Source organism: Dama dama, chromosome 19 (genome assembly GCF_033118175.1).
Source record: "Dama dama isolate Ldn47 chromosome 19, ASM3311817v1, whole genome shotgun sequence".
Lineage (NCBI taxonomy): Eukaryota > Metazoa > Chordata > Mammalia > Artiodactyla > Cervidae > Dama > Dama dama.
Genome location: NC_083699.1, coordinates 31,914,073 through 31,935,636, shown reverse-complemented (window position 1 = coordinate 31,935,636; position 21,564 = coordinate 31,914,073). Strand labels below are relative to the sequence as shown.

At 35.3% G+C, this 21,564-nt stretch overlaps 1 protein-coding gene across 1 annotated transcript in view; it reads left to right on the top strand.

Annotated features, from left to right (window-relative positions):
• The window catches only part of GNB4 (G protein subunit beta 4), a 67,952-nt gene extending 48,235 nt beyond the window's left edge, over window positions 1–19,717 (top strand). Inside the window, exons 3-10 of the mRNA XM_061166628.1 lie at window positions 187–225; window positions 914–1,020; window positions 3,729–3,792; window positions 5,189–5,351; window positions 6,360–6,426; window positions 6,534–6,735; window positions 11,831–12,047; window positions 15,199–19,717. Of these exons, the coding sequence (XP_061022611.1) occupies window positions 187–225; window positions 914–1,020; window positions 3,729–3,792; window positions 5,189–5,351; window positions 6,360–6,426; window positions 6,534–6,735; window positions 11,831–12,047; window positions 15,199–15,305 (966 nt within the window). The 3' untranslated portion in view covers window positions 15,306–19,717. The remainder of the gene's footprint in view (window positions 1–186; window positions 226–913; window positions 1,021–3,728; window positions 3,793–5,188; window positions 5,352–6,359; window positions 6,427–6,533; window positions 6,736–11,830; window positions 12,048–15,198) is intronic.
• The last annotated feature ends 1,847 nt before the right edge of the window (window positions 19,718–21,564 follow it).

Sequence of the window (21,564 nt, the reverse complement as noted above, 5' to 3'; positions counted from 1 at the left end):
GCACACATTAAAATGATTAAAGTGGTTATTTTTATATTATGTGAATTTTCTCAATAAACCTTTTAAAAATAAAGATTGGGTACTACACTAAGGAGCATATTTCAAATCTACATTTCCAATGTAAACCTTATTTTAAATCATATCTAGGGATTTCCATGTCTAAATGTATAATCATCTTTATTTCAGGATGCTAGGAAGGCATGTAATGATGCAACACTTGTTCAGGTAAAGTTTTCTTCCCCAGTTTCTTTTACTAATTTGCATGAAATAGCTTGACAATGATGCAAATGACAGATTCTATTTATTAGTATTTAATTGAAAGCAAAATGAGATCTCTATTAAAAAGGCTTTGTAATTTGTCAGATGCTATTCAAGAGCCTTTTAAAACATACTTGTGAAAATGAAAGTCCGTGAAAAAGTAAATACTATAAAAATATGTAGATTCGTATAATATATGTTTCTTTTTAGGTAGCTTCTGCTTCTTTTTGATATGCCCTGATTAAGTTTTTTCTTTATATAAACTATTAGGAAAGTTTCATTAATTAAAATTGCTCATTTTTATTAAGGATATTTTATGTGCTATCTAAATAAAAAATTGGCTTTCTTTAAATAATTAAAATTATAAATATTTTACTATTTGATTATCTATTAACTTTTTATTTGTGGCTGTTTTTTTACTAAGGTTGGAAGGTATGTCTGTCTTTTTACTTATTAGTCTATAGAAGATGTTCTTATTGGAAGGTGTGCAAATAAATCATACTTTTTCTTGAGCATCATAGGAATTATTTATATTAAAATATCTTCAGTAACTGTCCATTTATTTTATGTCTACTTTATTGCCAATTAATTGTTTCTGCTTTATTTTTTGAGCTGTGTCTAAGCTAAAGAATAACATTCTCATCACTTCCTAAAGATCACGTCAAATATGGATTCCGTGGGTCGAATACAGATGCGAACGAGACGTACGCTGAGGGGTCACCTAGCTAAAATCTATGCTATGCACTGGGGATACGATTCAAGGTTTGTACCTGCCATTTTCAAACTGCCTGCAAAGTTGTTTTGTTGACTCATCACTTGCATTTTCCATTAGAAACAACCTATTTCTATGAAGTGTTTGAAAAAAATGCATCTAATATGACTGCTTTGCTTTTAATGAAAATATTCATTGACATTTTAAAAGTTTAGAAACCTTTAATATGGAAAAGAAATTTACCTCTCAGAGATACCCTTTATCAAATTATTTAGGAAAAGTGTTTAGGATTTCTTTTCTTTGCAATGGGGTATTATACTTTGTTTTTTAACATGTCTGGGTAACTTTATTGCATAATAAACATTGAAATTTCAGGTAATAAGGAAATATTTGTTGAATATTGCTGTGTACAAGTTACCAGATATTGCTATAATTTATTCATTACCTAAATTCATGAAGAATGGAATTACAAAAAGACATTTTCATTGAATACTTCTTTTATTCCCCAGCCACACCCTACAAATGTGTGTGTAGTGTGAGTGCATGCACGAACACACACAGCCGCCGTCTGGATTGCAGTTGAATGGTTGGTCGTGACTTGTTCACAGGGTTACAGTATGGTCTGTGCTTTTTCCAGAGAATCTGACAATACTACACAGTGTCTGACCCTGCTTCCGTAATGGTTGACTTGTTCCTTTGATTTCGTCCCTGTAATTGGGAAAATTTCTTAACTAAGAAATTATTTGGGGGGACTTTCCTGGTGGTCCAGTGGCTAAGACTGCACTCCCAATGCAGAGGGCCCAGGCTCGATCCCTGATTAGGGAAGTAGATCCCACATGCTGCAACTAAGAGTTCTCATGCCACAACTAAAGAGCTTGCGTGCCGCAACAAAAATCAAAGATCCCCTGTGCCACAGCTAGACCTGTAGCCAAATAAGTACAAATTTTAAAAATTAATTTTAAAAATTTTCTTTATTTATTATGATCATTGGCTGTGCTGGGCTTTGTTGCTGCATGGGCTTTTCTCCAGTTGTGGTGAGCGGGGGCTTCTCGTTGCAGAGCACAGGCTCTGGGGCATGGAGGCTTCAGTAGTTGCAGCTCTCAGGCTCTGGAGCACAGGCTGGGCAGTTGTGCACGGGCTTAGTTGCTCTGTGGCTTGTGGAATGTTCCCTGATCAGGGATCGAACCCATGTCTCCTGCACTGACAGGTGGATTCTTTACCACTGAGCCACCGGGGAAGCCCAACCAATTAATTTTTAATAGATGTTGCACATTTTTTTCTCTTCTTCCAGGAGAATCCAAAAATGTTGCTACCTGTTGCTAATGGTTCCCACATCTCAGTGTAAATAGGTTTCTTGAATACAGTAAAATAGAACTTGTGCCTCTTCAGAGGGGATAAAAGAAAGTATATAACTGACAACCAACGTAAAGCTAGGCCAAATGTTTTTTTTTCCTAGGCCAAATTTTTTCTTAAATTTAACATAAGCAGTAATCTAACCATTGAGATAGCAAATACATAACTCAAAATACAATCACTTGAAAATGTTAATGGTTCTTACTTAAAATTTCCTCAAGACTGTTAATCTTCACAGAACACGACTGTCAGCAAAGCACTTGTCTCACCTGTCTTTCTGCTCATTCTGATTATCAACCTGTTACTTAACTTTTTTCTCAACTCAGTGCTGATCATACCAATTGTTTTTGAAAAAGCTTTAGTTCCATCCCATGCCCTGTGGTTATATCTGCCCTTTCATGAAACTTACAGTGATTACTACATAAGAACCTGATAACGGTATTTACCTGTAGTGAAGGGAAATGGGTGGCTGAGTGATAGGAACGCAGAGGTGATTCTTTTCACTGTGTCCTTTTGTATCTTTTGAATTTTATCCCGTAGTGAAAAATAAAATTCCAAAAGAAAACAAAAAATTCAGTGGCCTGTAACTTCAGTCAAGAGTTCCTAGTTAGCCTGGCAGACAGAGCCTTCTGCTGTTTAAGCCCAGTCTGTTTTTCCCAACTGTTTTTTCCATTTCTTATGAAGTCTGTGTAACTGGGAAATTCACAGATCTTGAAACACCCATTGTATTTTTCCACCTCTTGCCATGGAACTTGCCCTCTTTATAGAATACAGATTTCTCCAGCTTTCAAAATTGCGTTTTTTCAAGATGTGTTTTCTTTTGCCAGACTACTTGAGTAACTTAGTTATGTGTCCCTCATTTGTTTTCCTATGGCCTTTATTTTATACTACTCCTCTGACAATTTTCACGTACCTCATTTATTTTAGTAAACATCCTATCTCCACCAGATGCTAGAGGCCCCAAGGGTAGGAGGTATGGCCTATGTTGTGCCGTTAACACAGCGTTTCGGTCACAGGCTCTCAATTGATATTTTTAGATTGAATGAAACGTGGTTGTTAGACTTAACATGTACTTCTTTGTCATTATATTTAAGTCAGTACGTACTAAACCAGTCAAATAAGAGCTACCAAAATCGTGACTAATACCTAGAATGTTGTCACCATGAAAAAACTGAATCATAACCAGAGACATTTTTAGTAAAATCTCTAAAAAATTTTAATGTTGACAATTTTTGGCATGCAGAATATATATTTTTTAAGTTGAGAATGTTTCCTGGTATCAAGTTTTTTATTAGAAAAATTATATTTGTCTTTTCTGAACTGTTCTACCTTAATACAATGCATAATTAATTTAAACTACTTTTTTCCTCTAAATGTCACATTATTTTTGTGTTTGCTCCTCTAGGCTACTAGTCAGTGCTTCCCAAGATGGAAAATTAATTATTTGGGATAGCTATACAACAAATAAGGTAGAATTTTTTTAATCATCCTCTTATATAACCTTTTATTTGGTTTGATAAACCAGTTCTTTCCTTTATTCTATTACTTCAAGCTTATAATTTCTTCCTGGGATAAATTTATTCCATTAATTTTTACTTAGGTCCTCTCTTTAGACCTAGTATTTGCTTTTAATATTTAGCCCTTTTTTTATTCCCAAAGACAACTCTAGGAGTACAGTTCAATGTGTCTTGAATCCCATATTTCATACTCAAATATTAAAAGATAGCATGTGTCAGTTTTATATATAAATGATTTTTGTGAAGTTCCCATTTCCTAATGTGACAGTGACCTTATAGTTTTTATTTTTAGTTGTGGATAAGCTGGAATGCTAGGCATTGATTTGTGTTTCTGGGCTGTTCAGAAGATTCAATAGGTTGGAGGCAGATTACAACTTGTTTAGATCCCTTGGTGGTAAAAACTAGTGAGTTCTTCTAATATGTCTCCTGGAAAGAATTCCTGATGTAAAGGTGTTGAGTGGTAGTGGAAAAGCTCCAAGAAAATGCTCACAAGTCAAATGTTTTCCACTTATACCACTGTTTCCATTCAAGATATAGAAGTACTATTTTGTGAAGCAAACAGTAACTTCAGCCTGGTTGAGAATTAAAAAGCTAGCTAGGATAGATTTATAATAAAATAGTTTTCTTAGTTTTTTGGTGTCAGTCAGTGACTTTCAGCTATATTTTTCTAAAATGAAAAATACTCTATTGGGTTAAGTAAGAGCATAGTAATCACACAATATGTTGATTCTGTGTCTGGGCCATTTAGCCTTGATGTTCCCATTCACATTAAACTGTGCTACCTGATTTGCGAATGCTTGGTGTTGGGTTATAAGACATCAGACAATGGAGTGAATAGATCAGTGCAAACTATTACCATTGTTCAAGCCCAGAATATGAGTTATTAGAAAAACATAGTTCTTCATGGAAGGACCATTCTATTCAACTCCAGTTCTTGTATTGTTCAGTGTTCTGTTGTAGGAAATTCCTCTTTTGAACACTACTGCAAAAAGCCAAGAATTATATTAAGTTTTTTTTTTTTAACATTTTATACTTAATATTTCAAACAGCTCTATTAGTGTTGAAACATTCTGTGTCTTTGTTCTTCATAAAAGAATACTTTCTGAAAAGAAGTATTCTGAAAAGAAGAAGTAAATCCAAATGATTTGCAATATGTAGAATATATAACGGGCATTTTAGTGTGCGTTGTGGTTTTCTTTATTCAGTTTCTCAGTTCATTGTATTCTTTATTTTACTTGCTTATTTTTAAGATATATTTAAGTTTTAGTAATATCTGCTTCACTGTAAATAGGTTTGAAAAATCAATGACTTTTGTAATCTTAGTTTTTATGTTGTGTTTGTTCTGCAGATGCATGCTATCCCTTTGAGGTCTTCCTGGGTGATGACTTGCGCTTATGCTCCCTCTGGTAATTACGTTGCTTGTGGAGGGCTGGACAACATCTGCTCTATATATAACTTAAAAACCAGAGAGGGGAATGTGAGAGTGAGCCGAGAGTTACCGGGTCACACAGGTGAGCTTCGCTACATACTGTCCTGTCCTCCCAAATTTGACTTCTCTGAAGATCAAGGAGAAAGAGGGACAAAAGGGGCTCAACTGACCAAAGGATTCATGTTCAAGTGAGAATGGAAATTACTGTGAATCTGAGAAGCATTGACTTTTTATAATTATACAAATGATGACTCTACTTCTGTTTTTCTTTTAAAAATAGTATTGCTTTGTAGAAATTACTTACTGCAAAAATTAAAACAATAATGAATACAGAAAGAAAGCAAATGTGATTTTCTGTATTCTCTGCAAACCTGTAACAATTATGGTATTTGGATGCTTCATTAGGTAATTGAAAGTTTGTATCAAGCTACATTTATGAAGTATTTTTCCACTGTGTAATAATGCATTGCTTTATTAGTGTACACACCATAGTTCATCAGTATAGTATTTGGTTAGCAGTGTTCATAGGAATTTGTTGCCACTTACCAGGTTTCAGCCTCTCTGAATTCTTGGAAGTACTGTTTGGCTATGCTTTTTATAAAATCTCTATAATGGTATTTCTCCTGCTATTTCCATATTTTGAACAACTGGTGAATTCTGAGCATTCGGATCCACTTTTTTTTTTTCTAATCCACCTTTTTAATGAAGCTTTCACTGAGGTTTTTAAAGTATTTCTCCAAGGTACTTAACCCAATCTGCTATAGATAATAGATAATATTTGTGTTAAGGAGTATCCTTCTCCTAGGTAATTGTAGTAGGTGGAAGGGACTGTGTCTTTTACTCAAGTTTGTAACTTTCAGAGTCATTGACATAGTGAATACCTAAGAGAGGGTTTGTTGGTAAAATAAAGTTGCAGGCAGCATAGAATTGGAAGTTATTAAAAGTAGAACTAAAAAAAAGAGTAGAACTATAGATTTTACTAACAAACACTTGTTGCCCAGGTATTATATTTTTAAAATACATATTACTATTTTGTATGGTAACTGAATTAATCAGTGATTACCTAACATTTGTTATCTCTGTGCTGTAGGCTACTTGTCCTGCTGTCGGTTTTTAGATGATAGCCAAATAGTTACAAGTTCAGGAGACACAACGTGGTAAGTTTATTCCAGAAGATTACTAATTTGAGGTTGAGCGTGGTAGTAGGAACTAATGTAAGAGGGGAGAACAGTCATTAATTATTTCTGTCTATTTTTTACCATAGTGCTTTATGGGACATTGAAACTGCCCAGCAGACCACTGCCTTCACTGGGCATTCTGGAGATGTGATGAGTCTTTCTCTGAGTCCTGACATGAGGACTTTTGTTTCTGGTGCTTGTGATGCCTCTTCAAAATTATGGGATATTCGAGATGGAATGTGCAGACAGTCTTTCACTGGGCACGTGTCGGATATTAATGCTGTCAGTGTAAGTGAACAGCATTTCTAAGGAAAGTTTATTGTGCGTATAAAGTCTTGAACTCCATAGTATGATTTTAACAACAAATTCCCTTTAAGGATTCCATAAATAAAGTGCTCTTAACAACATTTAATCCCCAAATAATAAAAGTTTGATTTTTTTTTAATGGAAAGGTTTTAATAGGCCTAAGTCTTCATTTGCAGGGGAACAGGAATAAGTTTAATTTCGAGATTTACAGGGCAAGATAATCTTGAACAAAAAAAGTGAATCCAGAGTATCAACTGTGTTCAGAGGAGAACAGTGTCCTGTTTCTCCACAGTCAGGGGAACAACCCCAAGAGAGAGCAGTCAGAAAGACAGAGGTGGCTGTTTACTGTAGAGAGCATAGCTTTTGAAATCCACCAAACCCTGGATTGAATCTTAGTAATCTGGGAATCAGCTGTGTGAGACCACGTGGGCTACTTAACCTCTGTGAGCCACACATTCCTTGGTAGGAATAATGCTACCGTGGTGTGGCAACTAAATGAAACGAGATGGATGCTCAGTAAATAGTATAAATTATTTATAAGCTCCTTCATATTAAGGAAAAAACAATTCAGACATGTAGCCACAAATAGATTAAGCCAGATAATAACTCTGTATATACGAAAGTGAATAGACATACGTGTCTAAATTAAAGCCAAAAGGCATTTTGAATGACAATCAAAATAGTTTATCAGTCAGGATTGAGGGGAGGGGTATTAGAAAGTGGGATACTCCTTGACTTAGGTAAATTATACTATGCAGATCAGATGTCAGAATGTATACAGATGACTAGATTTTCCAAAAGTACTGTAATTGCTACTATTTATATGTATAAGATGTACTCTGATCTTCTTTTGCAAGAAGATATTTTTGGGATAAATTTTATTTATCATGTATATATCGACAGTCACTTTTATATCACCTTCTAGAGAATATCAGAGAAAGTAAAGGCTCTGTGACCTCCACTGCTATTAGGCCAACCTGGCTTGCAGAGTAGAATTTTAGAGCAGGCACATCCAATCCTGTCCATCTCACATCCCACCACGTTTATCAACTTGATGATCTCTTCTGTTTCTAGTTTGCTGCAGATTTATCAAGAATGAGTGTTGAAATTTATCAAATGCCCCTTTTTCATCTATTGAGATGATCATGTGGTTTTTTCTTTTTCAGTCTGCTAAATGGTGAATTTACATGAGTTGAATTTCAAATATTAACCTAACCCTACATTTAGCCTCACTTGCCTATAATGCCTAATCATTTTTTATTTACTGGTGGATTTTGATTTGTTGTAATTTTAAAATTTGCATCCATATTGATAAGTTATGATATGATTTTTCATTTCTTGAGGAATTTTGTTCCCACTTTGGTATTAGCTTAATGCTAGACTCATAGGAGGAGCTGGGAATCTAACACTTTGTGTGGAATTGATAAGATTTCATCCTTAATTGTTTGGTTGACTTTTCTGTCTGGCCAAGGAAGTTTTCTTGTGTGAGAAGAAATTTAACTAAAAATTTAATGTCCTAATTAGATTTAGGCCTACTTAAGCTATCCATTTCTGCTTGAGTAAGCTTTGGTAATTTGCCTTTAAAGAAATTTGGCTCTGTAACCTGTGTTGTCAAAAGTATTAGCTTACAGTTGTTCATAATATTCCCTTATTTATTTATTTTTTTGATAGCTATGGAATCTATAGGGTATCTCGTTCATGATATTAGTAACTTCTCTCTTAGTTTTTTCCTGATTGGTCTTGTGGGTTGAATTGAATACCTCTAAAAATTTACATGTTGAAGTCCTAAACCCCCAGTTCCTCAGAATGTGACCTTATTTGAAAATAGTTATTGTCAATGTAATTAATTAGTTGAGTCATCCTGGATTGGGGTCCCCCTTAATCCAATATGACTCTTGCTCTTAGAAAAGGGAAATTTAGAGACAAACACACAGTGTTAACAGTGTGAAGAGACATAGGAAGATAGCCCATCTATAAACCAAGGAGATTGTCCTAACAGACCCTTTTTAGGCCTCAGACACCTTGATTTCAGACTTCTACCCTCCAGACCTATGAAATGATAAATTTCTGTTGTTTAAGCTATTCAGTTTGTGATCCTTTGTTACAGGAGGCCTAGCAAACTAATGCATTTGGTTAAAGGTTTATCAGGGCTTCCCTGGTAGCTCAGTTGGTAAAGAATCCGCCTACAATGCAGGAGATCCAGATATGATTCCTGGCTGGGGAAGATTCCCCTGGAGAAGGAAATGCCAACTCACTCCAGTATTCTTGCCTGGAAAATCCCATGGACAGAGGAGCTTGGTGGGCTACAGTCCATGGGGTCACAAAGAGTCAGACACAACTGTATCAGTTTTTTTTTTAACTTATCTTCTCAAAGAACCATTTTTTGGCATCAAAGAGTCTTTGATTGATTTTTCACTCTTATCTTTATTATTTCTTTTCTTCTGCTTACATGGGTTTTGTTTGCTCTCCTGTTTCTCATTTCTTTTTTTTTTTCTCATTTCTTAAGGCAGAAGCTAGTATCATTGGTTTGAAACCTTTTCTCTTTTCTAATATTGGAACTTAAATTTATAAGTTTCTTTCTAAGCATCGTTTTTTGCTACATTCCACAAATTTTGATTCATTTTCATTTAGTGAAAAATTCTTTATAATTTTCCTTTTGATCTCTTTGATCCATGAAGTTATTTAGAAGTAGCTTCTATAGTTTTAAATATTTGTAGATTTTTAAGATATCTTTATTTTTGCATTTCCCTGATGATTAGTGATGTCGAGCATCTTTTCGTGTGTCCCTTTGCTGTTTGTATGTCTTCTTTGGAAAAATGGCTGTTTAGTTCCCCTGCCTGTATTTTAAGCAGGTTATTTGGCTTTTTGATACTGAGTTTTGCAGATTGTCCGCATGTTTTGAGTATTAACCTTGTTCTGGATATACTGTTTGCAAGTATCCTCTCTCACCTAGAAGTCTGCCTTTTCCTTTTCTCAATAGTTTCCTTCATGTGCAAAGGCTTTTTCTAGTTTGATTTAGTTGCATCTGTTTATTTTTGCTTTTGCTTTCCTTGCCTGAGGGGACAGATCCAAAAAAAATATTGCTAAGACCTGTGTCAAAGAGCATACTGCCTGGGAATTCCCTGGCAGTACAGTGGTTAGGACTCCGTGCTTTCACTGGCAAGGGCCTGAGTTTGATCCCTGGTCTGGGAACTAAAATCCCACAAGCCACACAGTGCGGAAAAAAAGAACTAAAAACATACTTCCTATGTTATCTTCTATGAGATTTATGGTTTCAAATTTATACATCTAAGTATTTAATCCATTTGAGTTTATTTTTATATATGGTGTGAGAAAGTTTGATGTCTTTGCATGGAGCTGGCCAGTTTTCCCAACACCATTTATGTCTTTTTCTCATTGTATATTCTTGCCTCCTTTGTTGTTGACTGTGTTTCTATGGGTATATTTCTGGGCTATTCTGTTCCATTGATCTGTGTATCTCTTTTAGTGTCAGTAACATACTCTTTTGATTATTGTAGCTTTGTAGTATAGTTTGAAATCAGGGCCTGTGATACCTCCAAAAAATTGCTTTATATTTTTTAAAAAGTAAACAATATTAGAAGGAAAATGATAAGCTATATTTGCCACAGAGTAAACAAATTTATTCTTCATTTTATTCCTGCAGATCAACAGGTCCTAAAAAAGCAATACAGATGACCAGTAGATATATGAAGAAAATTGATTTCTTCTTTGTAAAAAGTGTTGAGTAGTGCCACAATATCTGAGAAATGAGATTCACAAACTAATAATGCATAGTTTTTTTTTCTGTGTGTGTTTGCATGCACACACATGAGATCATTTAGTCTACTGCTAGCTTCACTTTATAACCTAGCCTAACTGGATGATTTATGCTCTCTTTTATAAAATGTTTCTATTTATTCCTCATAATGAGGTTTTTGGAACATGTCTTTGAGTCCACATACATATATAAATACTGTAAATGGTAATATTTGATTTAAATGTTTTAGTAAAACATATGGAGGATTAGGGGCTTCCCTGGTGACTCAAGGGTAAAGTTTCCACCTGCCAAAGCAGGAGATGTGGGTTTGATCCCTGGGTTGGGAAGATCTGGAGAAGGAAGGATTTTCCTGGGAAATTCCATGGATAGAGGAGCCTGGCGGGCTACAGTCCAAGGGGTTGCAAAAAAGTCAGACATGACTTAGTGACTCAACAAGAGCAGAGGACTGGAGCCAGGATTTATTGAATATGTGTCTTGCGCTGAACAATGTGTTATGGGTCCTTTGCATGTGTTATTTCACTTTGCCCTAACCAACCTGCTAAAGCTGAAACTAAGGCTTCCCAGGATGCACTAGTGGTAGAGAACCTGCCTGCCAATGCAGGAGACATAAGAGATGCAGGTTTGATCCCTGGGTCAGAAAGATCCCCCGGAGGAGGCCATGGCAACCCACTCCAGTATTCTTGTCTGGAGAATCCCATGGACAGAGAAGCCTGGCGGACTGCAGTCCATAGGGTTGCAAAGAGTCAGACGTGACTGAAACGACTTAGCATGCAGCATGCACAAGGCCCAAGTGTTCAGGGATCTTCAGTGCCTAAAATCACTCACCTGATCCAAAGCCAAGTTGAAATTGAATCTAGGTCTGTCTTACCCACTCCTGAGAGTCCTTTGGACTACAAGGAGATCTATCCAGTCTGTCCTAAAGGAAATCAGTCCTGAATATTCATTGGAAGGACTGATACTGAAGCTGAAATTCCAATATTTTGGCCACCTGATGTGAAGAACTGACTCATTGGAAAAGACCGTGATGTTGGGAAAGATTGAAGGCAGGAGGAGAAGGGGAAAATAGAGGATAAGATGGTTGGATGACATCACTGACTCGATGGACAGGAGTTTGAGCAAGCTCTGGAAGTTGGTGATGGACAGGGAAGCCTGGCATGCTGCAGTCCCTGGGGGTCATAAAGAATCAGACACAACTGAGCTACTGAACTGAACTGTTTTACCCCAGCGTCCATCATTACACTGCCTTACATAATTTTTTTTAACTTCCATGGAATAAGTGTTTGTTGCTTTTCTTTATAGTTTTTCCCAAATGGATATGCCTTTGCCACTGGCTCTGATGATGCCACTTGCCGGCTCTTTGACCTTCGTGCAGACCAAGAGTTATTATTGTATTCTCATGACAATATCATCTGTGGGATCACTTCCGTAGCTTTCTCAAAAAGTGGGCGTCTCCTGTTAGCTGGCTATGATGACTTCAATTGTAACGTATGGGACACACTCAAAGGAGATCGTGCAGGTCAGTAAACTGGTACACGTTAGTTTTTGATTTTGCTGGGAAACATGAAGTCTCCTGTCAGTTGTTTTTGAGGTCTCCTGGACACCCTGGGGAATGGCAACCTGGCAGTTTTCATTCCTGGCTGTTGTTAACCTTTGAGTTCAGTTATAGTTCATAAACCACATTTATGTTTCTATTTTCTAAAGAGTAATATCTGATTCTATATTTTCATGTTTGGTAAGTTTTGACATAAAGATGAATAGTGAATATAGTTTACTGTGATCTTGCAGATTACAGTTTGCTTATAATCTGACAGGATTATAAGTTGTACTGGGGACTCTCATTAATAACAAATTACAGAGTGACTTAAATGCTTTTAGAATCAAACTTATATGCAAAGAATCAGCTAGGTCTACATAGGTTATTACTGAAACACAGCAGTCTTCTGACCTCAGCCCATATTTTCTGCTCCGAAAGGTAGCTACTTTTAAGTATTTATTTCCGTATCTTTAAATAACATACCTGTATTGGTTTTTTTTTTTCTCTTAACTTTCAGGCATTATCTCTTGAGGTTTGGCTTTAACATCCTTCCTCCTACCGCAGCTTCCATCTTCCAATTTTTCCCATGTAGTGAATTCTGTTTAGAACATCAGTCAGTGTTGATTACACACTTATGAATTTTTAAAACAGTACTTACTGCTGAGCAGTGACATATATATATATATATATATATATATGACTTCTTTTGTGATGCAGCTTCTTAATATTCTCTAGGGTCAAATTATTGGGCCTCTTAATTTTTGGCTCACATTCTTACTTTTGATGTGCTTCTCATTACTCTTCAAACTTTCTGCAAGTTTTGCTATGTCTGGGGGTAGATTCATTTCCGTCTATCATTCTGAGTATTCGGTGGACCTTTTAGATCTTAAAACATATACCCTCTAGCACTGGGAAGTTTTAGAGGGCTCATTTCATCAGTTGCACATTTCTTCTCCATCATCATTCTCTTTGTAGGACTCCCATTATTCTGATGTTGGACTTCTTGGACTTTCCTTTGACTTAGTTTCTCTCCTATTTTCCATCTGTCTTTTTTTCCCTGTATGTTCTCGGAGAAATCCTTGCCTTTTCTTTCCATGAACTCTCTGTCAAGCTTTGGTTTTCCATTTTTGCTACCATCTTTTTGAGATTTTTTTTTTTAAGGGCATTCTTTTTTCCATGAATAAGTCTTTTGTTTTTGTAGGGTCATTAACAAAAGCCTTTCTTGAAGTTTTCTTTAAGCATAATCTTTTGGTTTCCAAGTTGCCTTTTCTCCCCCTTATTTTTTTCAGTCTCCTGTATTAATGTATTTCCTTGAAATTCATGATTTTTAGCCTCTTATTTATCCTTAAGAGTAAGGCATTAAAACTGTCTGAAAGCCTTCTGCATGCTTAGGGTGTGCTGACAGTAGGCCTCACTGAACAGTGATCTGGCCAGGCTTTCATTGGGGAATTTCTGATATGCCTTATATCCTTTTTCCTCTTGGGCCTGCTGTGTTCTCTGAGGAGGATTTTTCCACTTTTCTACCTGGAATCTCTAAGTTGACTGACAGTTTGGGGGCTGATTTCAGGAAGAAAGTTGGAGTGCAAAACAATTAGGAAGTAAACTTTGCTTATTCCCCAGCTTTCAGTAGTTGCACTGATCTCAACTGTGCCTGTTTTCTTCCAGTTGAGACCCTCTTGTTCTCTCTCTAGCACGTCTCTAGTCTTGTGTTCTGGGCAGGATGATAAATCATCTGCGGAGTAAAGGTAGAGACCTGGAGAGTCTAATCGATGCCCAGATGTTTTGTAATGCAGTCTTAGTTTACCCTATCTTGGCCCGTGTGTGGTTCCAGAGATACCTGGTTCCATTAGTTTCTGACCCCTTTGGAGCTTCTTGCAATCACTTTTGTTGTTTTTGGCTTATCAGACCATTTGCTTTGAACTCAGCATTTTGGGGTCCATTAATAATCAGCATATAGCTCACAAACTTTTGTTGCCATTGCTCTCATATCCTTGTTGTCCTTGTGTTCTTACCCTTTTATTAAATTCCTGTACAGTTTTGAGGTTTCTGAAGTAGAGGCAGTGTCAGCATCACCAGGGACAATTTTCTACAACTTCTCTTAAGAGACGGCAGCAGAGTTCATGGTTTAGCTGACTTCTTTTTTGAGGTATTAGGTGTTTTGCCTGGATTGAATCAGTATCCATAACAAAATAGAAATGTGTTTTTCATATTTTTTAACATCTGCTTGAGATTTAGTTTTGCTTTGCTGATAGCTGTTGGGTTTCAGGTTGACTCAACTGGCTACTTTCACCTTAAAATTGAATTGTGACATGAATTGCTAATTCATTCTTCTCTCCAGTATGATTTGGAGTATTTAGTCACAATGGTCATTTTTTGTAATTTCAAGCCATAATGGTAAATTTGCCTTTTTCCAAACATTGCTATACAGAAGGTACTGCAGAGAATATTAAAGAGTTACACAAGAATACCTTCTGTGCCCGAGATTGGGTGCAAATGATATGCTTAATTACATGTGAGAGATATTGCAAACTCAAACACTATATTAAAGAAAGATTCTTACTGAGAACTTGATATAGTCCCATTTTTCTTTTAAATCTCTACATCTCTCATTTTCCTCCCAGTTTGGAATATTTAATTTTATCCTGTCTGGTGGTCCGAAGATCAGATAAGCTTAATAATTCAAAAGAAACTAAAACTAGATATGAGTTTGATGGTTTCACAGAGTTATGACCAAAACATTCCAGTGTTAGTGGTTAAAGGAATAGAGTAAATTATATTGGTATTTTTGGTGGTGTATTCTTATGTTTTTGTTGTGGTGGTGGTAAAAGTTCATTGAATTTCATTTAAAATTTTGTTTTTGTTGTAACAGCTTATTAGCCAAATTCAGAAGTATCATGAACTTATTAGTGACATAAAAGACTACATGTTTTTGAAGAGACGATTTTGAATATAAGGAGTTATACATTTTTTCAAAAATGAAAAACACGATGCGTATGTCAGAAATTCATGTAATACAAAGAAATTTTATTTTATATTCCTGCCCATAAGTACCCTTCTGAGATCTTTCTGCATACCCTTGTTTAATCCTAAAACTTGCCCATCGCTAACTTTTTACTGAACTTTTGTCTTTCAGGTGTTCTTGCTGGTCATGACAACCGTGTCAGCTGTTTAGGTGTAACTGATGATGGCATGGCTGTGGCAACAGGGTCTTGGGACAGTTTTCTTAGAATCTGGAATTAACAATACATGCAAATTTACCATTCTCCACTGATACCTGGAGAAATCAGTACTACAGCCTATAGCTGTGAAAAAGAATTTACCTTATATTTGCAGGTGAAGATTTTTCTATTGAGATTATTATATACAAAAAAGCAGCTTTCAGTAAACTACAAAATAAAAAAGGTGAAACCAAGGTAAAGGTGCTTGCTGAGATCAGGACCAGTGTATCGATCTGAGGAGTTGAGCTCATTCAACCTTGATGAATTCTTGCTTGTATTGTCTAATTCTTTCTTTGTGTAGACAGAAATGTACACATTACAGCAACCTATCATGTTAGAATGTATGTTTGCATTTTTTCAGAATTACATTTTAAATTTTATATAGAAGTATTACATTTTTGTGTTCTGTAGTGGAGGAACAGGCACAGTAATACATGGAAGTGAGACCATACGTGTGTGTACTGATGTTTAAAGATCTCCTTGAACTCCGGCTTTCTTTTTGATCTGAAAGAGATCCTGGTTGCTTACTGTTTAAGAATGCTGACAACAGGGACCTACTCTATAGCTCAGTGTTATGTGGCAGCCTGGATAGAAGTTTGGGGGAGAATGGATACATGTATGTGTGGCTGAGTCCACTTCGCTGTTCGCCTGAAACTATCACAACATAATTGGCTATACCCCAATACAAAACAAAAAGTTAAAAAAAAAAATGCTGTCAGACGTAGGTATCGCTGAGGGGAGTCCGTGTGAGTATCAATAGTTTCTGCCTCATACTCTGCCATGTTATTAAGTAAGTGCTTATGTTGAGTCATTTAAAGGGGACATAATCTAAAGGCCAGGTAATCTCACTCTGAAATTTGAGACATACATAAGAAACTCATATTATGTTAACAGGTAGATAGCAGTAATCACATGAATTGTTCTTATTTTTTAAAGTTGGATATGATCAAATGATACTCAGCATTCTAAATAGTTAGGCTTTCCTACTGATTTCATCTTCTAGATCTGAGCTTGTAGGGTGCACTCTGATGAACTTTTGGACTGTCTTTGCATCTTAAGAAATTTTCCCAGTGTTTCCATCAGTATGTATCTAGGAAGGACACATAGTGTGTGATGGCATTATGATTTTGAAAGAAGTATAAAATCTAACAAATCTAACTATTTGTTACATTGTAACACACAATGTAAGGTTGCTTTATGAATTTATGTTCATATAAAAACTGAATTGATGTTAGCTCTGTCTTCAAAAATTTAAAAAGTAAACATTTCAAGCTTTTTGATCTTCTGTACCATTTCCTCCCACTAGGACAAAATACTGGTTTCTAAGTGGTTTTACTTCAAAGGATACCTAGATCAAAGTGATCCCCACTTTAAAGCCAAAAGAAAATTCCAAGAGCAGTTCTTAAAGGAGTCAGAGGAAAATACTAAGCAATTTCTCTGCTTGTCAGTGATATAATGTGTTTATTACTAGAATAAGCCCCCTTAAATTTAAACAAAGATACTTTTCCTCTTGGATTTTCTCTTACAAATAATCTAAATGATTGACAACAGAAGATTGCTAAGTCTTGCTTGATAGTGAAGTCATGGAGTTTTTCTAATATAGAGGTGCATTGTGTTTTGTGACTTAGTAAACTGTGTCAGTTACTATTGAGCTAGATCTGTTAACTTTTGATCACCTGTAATCCTAAATACTCCCAAATTTTACTTGTAAATTTCCATTTATATATGTGGAATTTATATTCCACATTTATATTGTGGATGTGCTAATAAGTACATCAGCCATAAGGAAGTAAATGTTTTTAAGATACTAAAAAGAGAATAGAATGGAAAAAGGAAGATCAAGATATAGGACCAAAAAAAAAAAAAAAACAAGACTGCTGTAGACGGCAGGCATGAATGTATATTTATATACATATAACAGGATTTCTGTGGACTTTTGATGTTAATGTTTGTGGACTATTTAAGAAGTGATATGAACAGTTCTTTGAGGTAAGGCAAGACAATTTTAAAGGGACAGTCATTTGCAAAAATAGGAGTGAGGATTACCATGTAGTTCAGCAGTTTATTCCAAAATCCTGTTGTAGCAAGCACTTGTAGCCATGTGCAAAATTGCCTTATATATATGAAGAGTATCCCCACTAGTTTGAAAATGATTCTAGTAACAAGATAATTTAGAGGCACACAGACTGTAAGAATTATGTTGTCTTAAACATATTAATAAAAATGATTTAATATTATTAAACTTTTTGTAGGTGGTTAAAAGGCAGTTATCATAATTAAACATGTTCTAGGCAACACTATCATGGCTGATTATACATATGACCAAAGATACCATAGTAATTAACTCACAGGTTAAAACTTTTGTTATCTAGTGATATGGGTCCCACTTGCTAAATCTGTGTACTTGCAGTCTGAGTTCATCTGATTGTCTATTTAAAACTTCCTGAATTCAGTATATTTTGTAGAAGCACAGTATAGCTTGAATCTTAGTTTTTCCAAATTAAAAAAAAGCCAAATGTAGTTTTAAGGAATTTGCATCAATATTGCAGTTCTGGTGCCTGATTTATTTTATTTTTACCTAAGGAACATTTAAACATAATGTGCCTCAGTTGGATTTATTTGTAGATTCTTGAATCACTACATAAAGAACAGTTGAGATATGACAGTATTTTAAAGGCAAATATTCTTTTCTAAAAGTGGGGTGATGGGCTTGTGTTCAGCACATCAACCCATAAACCTTCTCAAAAAAGTACTTCATGTTGCCAGCAAGGACACTGCCTCCACTTCGATGGACCGGTCTCATTTTTGGCAGCCGTGCTACTAGAGATTTAGACTAACTATCCAGGTTTCTTCCCTAGCTCAAATTTTTAAAGTTGTGAATCCATGGTTACAACAGCATATTGAGTTCCATCTTCAGAGAGGCAAAGATTTAGGCTTAATATCTCAAGAGATACTTAAGTATCAAGAGATACTTCTTAATTCTGCAAGAGGGCTTACCTGGTAGGCAGTCTCCTTGTTTTAATTTAGACTCATCTGAACTGATTAATACTGCATGATGATAGTAAACTAGTCTCTCAGACATAACAGAGGTAGGTGCTTCTAGAATATGTTAAGTAATTTTAAAGTTAACCTATTGAAAGAGAAATAAACCTTGGCTTCTTCAGGTGACAAAATGAAATTTTTGAAGTTGCTAAAAAAAATACTGTGTTAATATTATATAACTAACCTTCTTCAACACTTTCGACATTTTAGATTTAGAAGTAAATTTAGATTCTGTTTTAAAAATGAAGATGTTCAGGGAAATTTATGCTTATTGGTGAGTGTCTCACAGTTTATAACAGTCGAATACTTGCGGCTTACCTCTTGATGTGTTTAAATGTAATGGAAACTGATTAAACAATCTCCCAAATGGGCCTATGATTTTAGTAATAAACAGGTTCTTTCTAAAATCTTTAGGGTGTGAGTTAGGCTTAAAAACATTTTGAAATTATGTTCAGTTTCTAATTTCCCTTTTGCCATTGTGGAAAGCAAAATTTTAAACTATTTCTTACCTTGTTAGAATTTGAAAACACCCACCAGTCAGACTATCTTGTGAGAAATGGTAGCACAGTGGATAATATTGGTATTTTAAATTAGATTAAATACAGTGTGATGCACCCTTCATATTTACTGCTTCTTCTCCCATTGTTCATTGTAAGTTGCCTTAAATTCAGTGCTATATTTAAAAGTATTGGTTATAATAGGTACTCAATAAAATGGTCTGTAGTTGAATGTCTAAGCTAGCATTGTTTTAAAAAGTAATTTATTAATCAGAATGATGGTACAACTTGTGTTTAGCAAATTTGTTTGCATGTTGATAAAATTTCCTAAGTCTTTTTTCTTAAAACCAGTTATTGAGCCTATAAAATAGTTGACTAATGCAGCATATGGAAAAACTGGTTAAATGTTTCAATTGATGTTAAGTGTGCCCGACAAAATCTTACATCATACAGTATTTTTTAATTAATAGAACTTCAGTGATATACTTGGTAGATATTTCAAGCCTTTTCTGTCTCTTACACAATGGTGCTCTATCCTATTGTTTTCTCTTCTCAAAGAAGCATCTGAACACTTGTATTTGCATATTCTTATCCAAAGGCATTCATATCTAAATGGGTTTTTTTAAGTTGATTAAAATGTTTTTCTTCACCTAGCGTGGTTTCTACAACACTTGTGGCCAACTGAACCTGAATGTCAGTAGTCTGTGGGAAAGGTGAATGTATTAGATTAAAGCTCTTAGAAAAAAGCTTTAAACCAAACTATGGACTTGTATCACGACTTAACAGTATTCTTGAATCATTCTTGCAGTAATTCATTCCTTTATTTGTATAGTAGCTCTGTGAAATAATGTTGCTGTGAACTGATATTGTAATCAATAAAGTGCTTTTAACCAGATTTCATGCAGCATGTTTTAAATCAGTTTTTAGTAGGATTACTTTTTTAAGTCTCAGAACTAAACTCCAAGCCCAGCAATTCATACTCAGCTTTGATTCCTTTATCTAAGCATTCTCGTCATGAAAAATGAATGGGCTGCCAGAAGCAAGGAAGAGATTGGAGGTCCAATGACCTATCCTATAGTACTGTGAATGCTGGCCTACTGTTAAAAGGCCACACATTTTCATGAAAAAGCAAAATATAAGTCATTCTTCCCTTAAAGCTTCCTTAGGGTAAAAATGAGCCAGTTTCCCCAAGATAGCTTATATGCTTGCCATAAAAATCATCAAAAATAAAAGATTAAAACTCACTAAATGCCAGTATAAATGTTCTATTTATCAACTTTCAGGCAAACAAGTTTTATTTCCACCTTGCATATTATAAAAAGTCTAGGTTTGTAAAAAGCTGAAGGTTATACAAAGTTTATAAATAATCCTGCAAACACATAGTTGACAAGTAAATGTGCAGTAACTTTGAACATCAGCCATAAATCACAATTCTTTATCATTCATGGGCTTGGTCATAGGTGCACTTACCCCAAGCATAAAGGTGGGCTTTATTATTTTAGTGTCCCACTTCCAACATTCATGTATTTTCAAACTTGATCAGGCAGAACTGGATTCAAGCTACTGATGGAAAATTTAGTATAAACTTACTATAGCAGAACCACTACTCCACAGTTCCCAAATTTTTTGCATGCATCAGGATCACCTTGAGGGCTTGTTAAACCAGAAACTGCTGGTCCCCAAACCTAGTATTTGACTCAGTAGGTCTGGGATGAGCCCTAAGAATGTAATTTTTACAACTTTACTTGTGATACTGTTGATTGAGGGACTGAACTGTGAGAACCACTGTACTTAGCACTCATGGGGTAATAACAAACCACTATACTATTTCAGAAGTTCAAGTACTTGTGTATAAAGATTAAGGCCTTCAACTTGTAACCTTAATTAGCAGTACACAGTCTTAAACATCAGTTTTTTCTGTTGCAGTTGTTACTTAGTCCCACTTCTTGGTGACTTGTATAATTTTTTGGTTATAAAGCCACAATATTAGCTATAAATGAATATCTGGATTTGAACATTGCATTCTAGTATCTGATTTGCATAAAAAAACATTAAAGGCTTCTATGGCCTAAATAATGTTATTTTCTCCTTAAAATAACCAGAAGAGGTGTTGCACCTGTTGTGAAAAAACTGAATAGCATCCAAGAGACTTAAACATACAGAAAAAGTACTGAGTATTAAAAGAAGAAAAAAAGCCTGAAACGTTATCCCTCCTGTGGAAGAGCAGCATCAACTCTTACCAGCCAAATGCGCTGTGTCTTCTGGGATTGTGCATTCCTAACATGCACCTGCTGATGTTGATTCAGTGTTCCTCAAAACTATTTTTGCATAGCAAAGCCTTAGACCAGTTTTTAATGTTTCCATATAAGTTTCTATTAGTTTTTTTTTTTTTTTAACACAGAAACAAACACAATGTTTTAACTCATAAACATTTTCATTAAGGTAAAAAATAAAATTTTTAACCGTGCCCTGTCAAATTCATACAATTAAATAAACATAAAAGTCACTGTGGGGGACAACCCAGCAGTATCCTTGGCAAATACCTTCCAAAGAACAGCAATTTTTACTGTAGCCACCCAAAATTCAGATCTCCCATCTCTTTGGCTATTTTTATCACTTCAAACTTAACTCTCAAAAACAGAAAGCTCTCCTTACTGGAATCACAGCTGAGGCTGAATGTGTTTCTTGAGAAACATGAGCAGATTATTTAGACCCAAATACTTTCATAAAGGACTTTCTTTC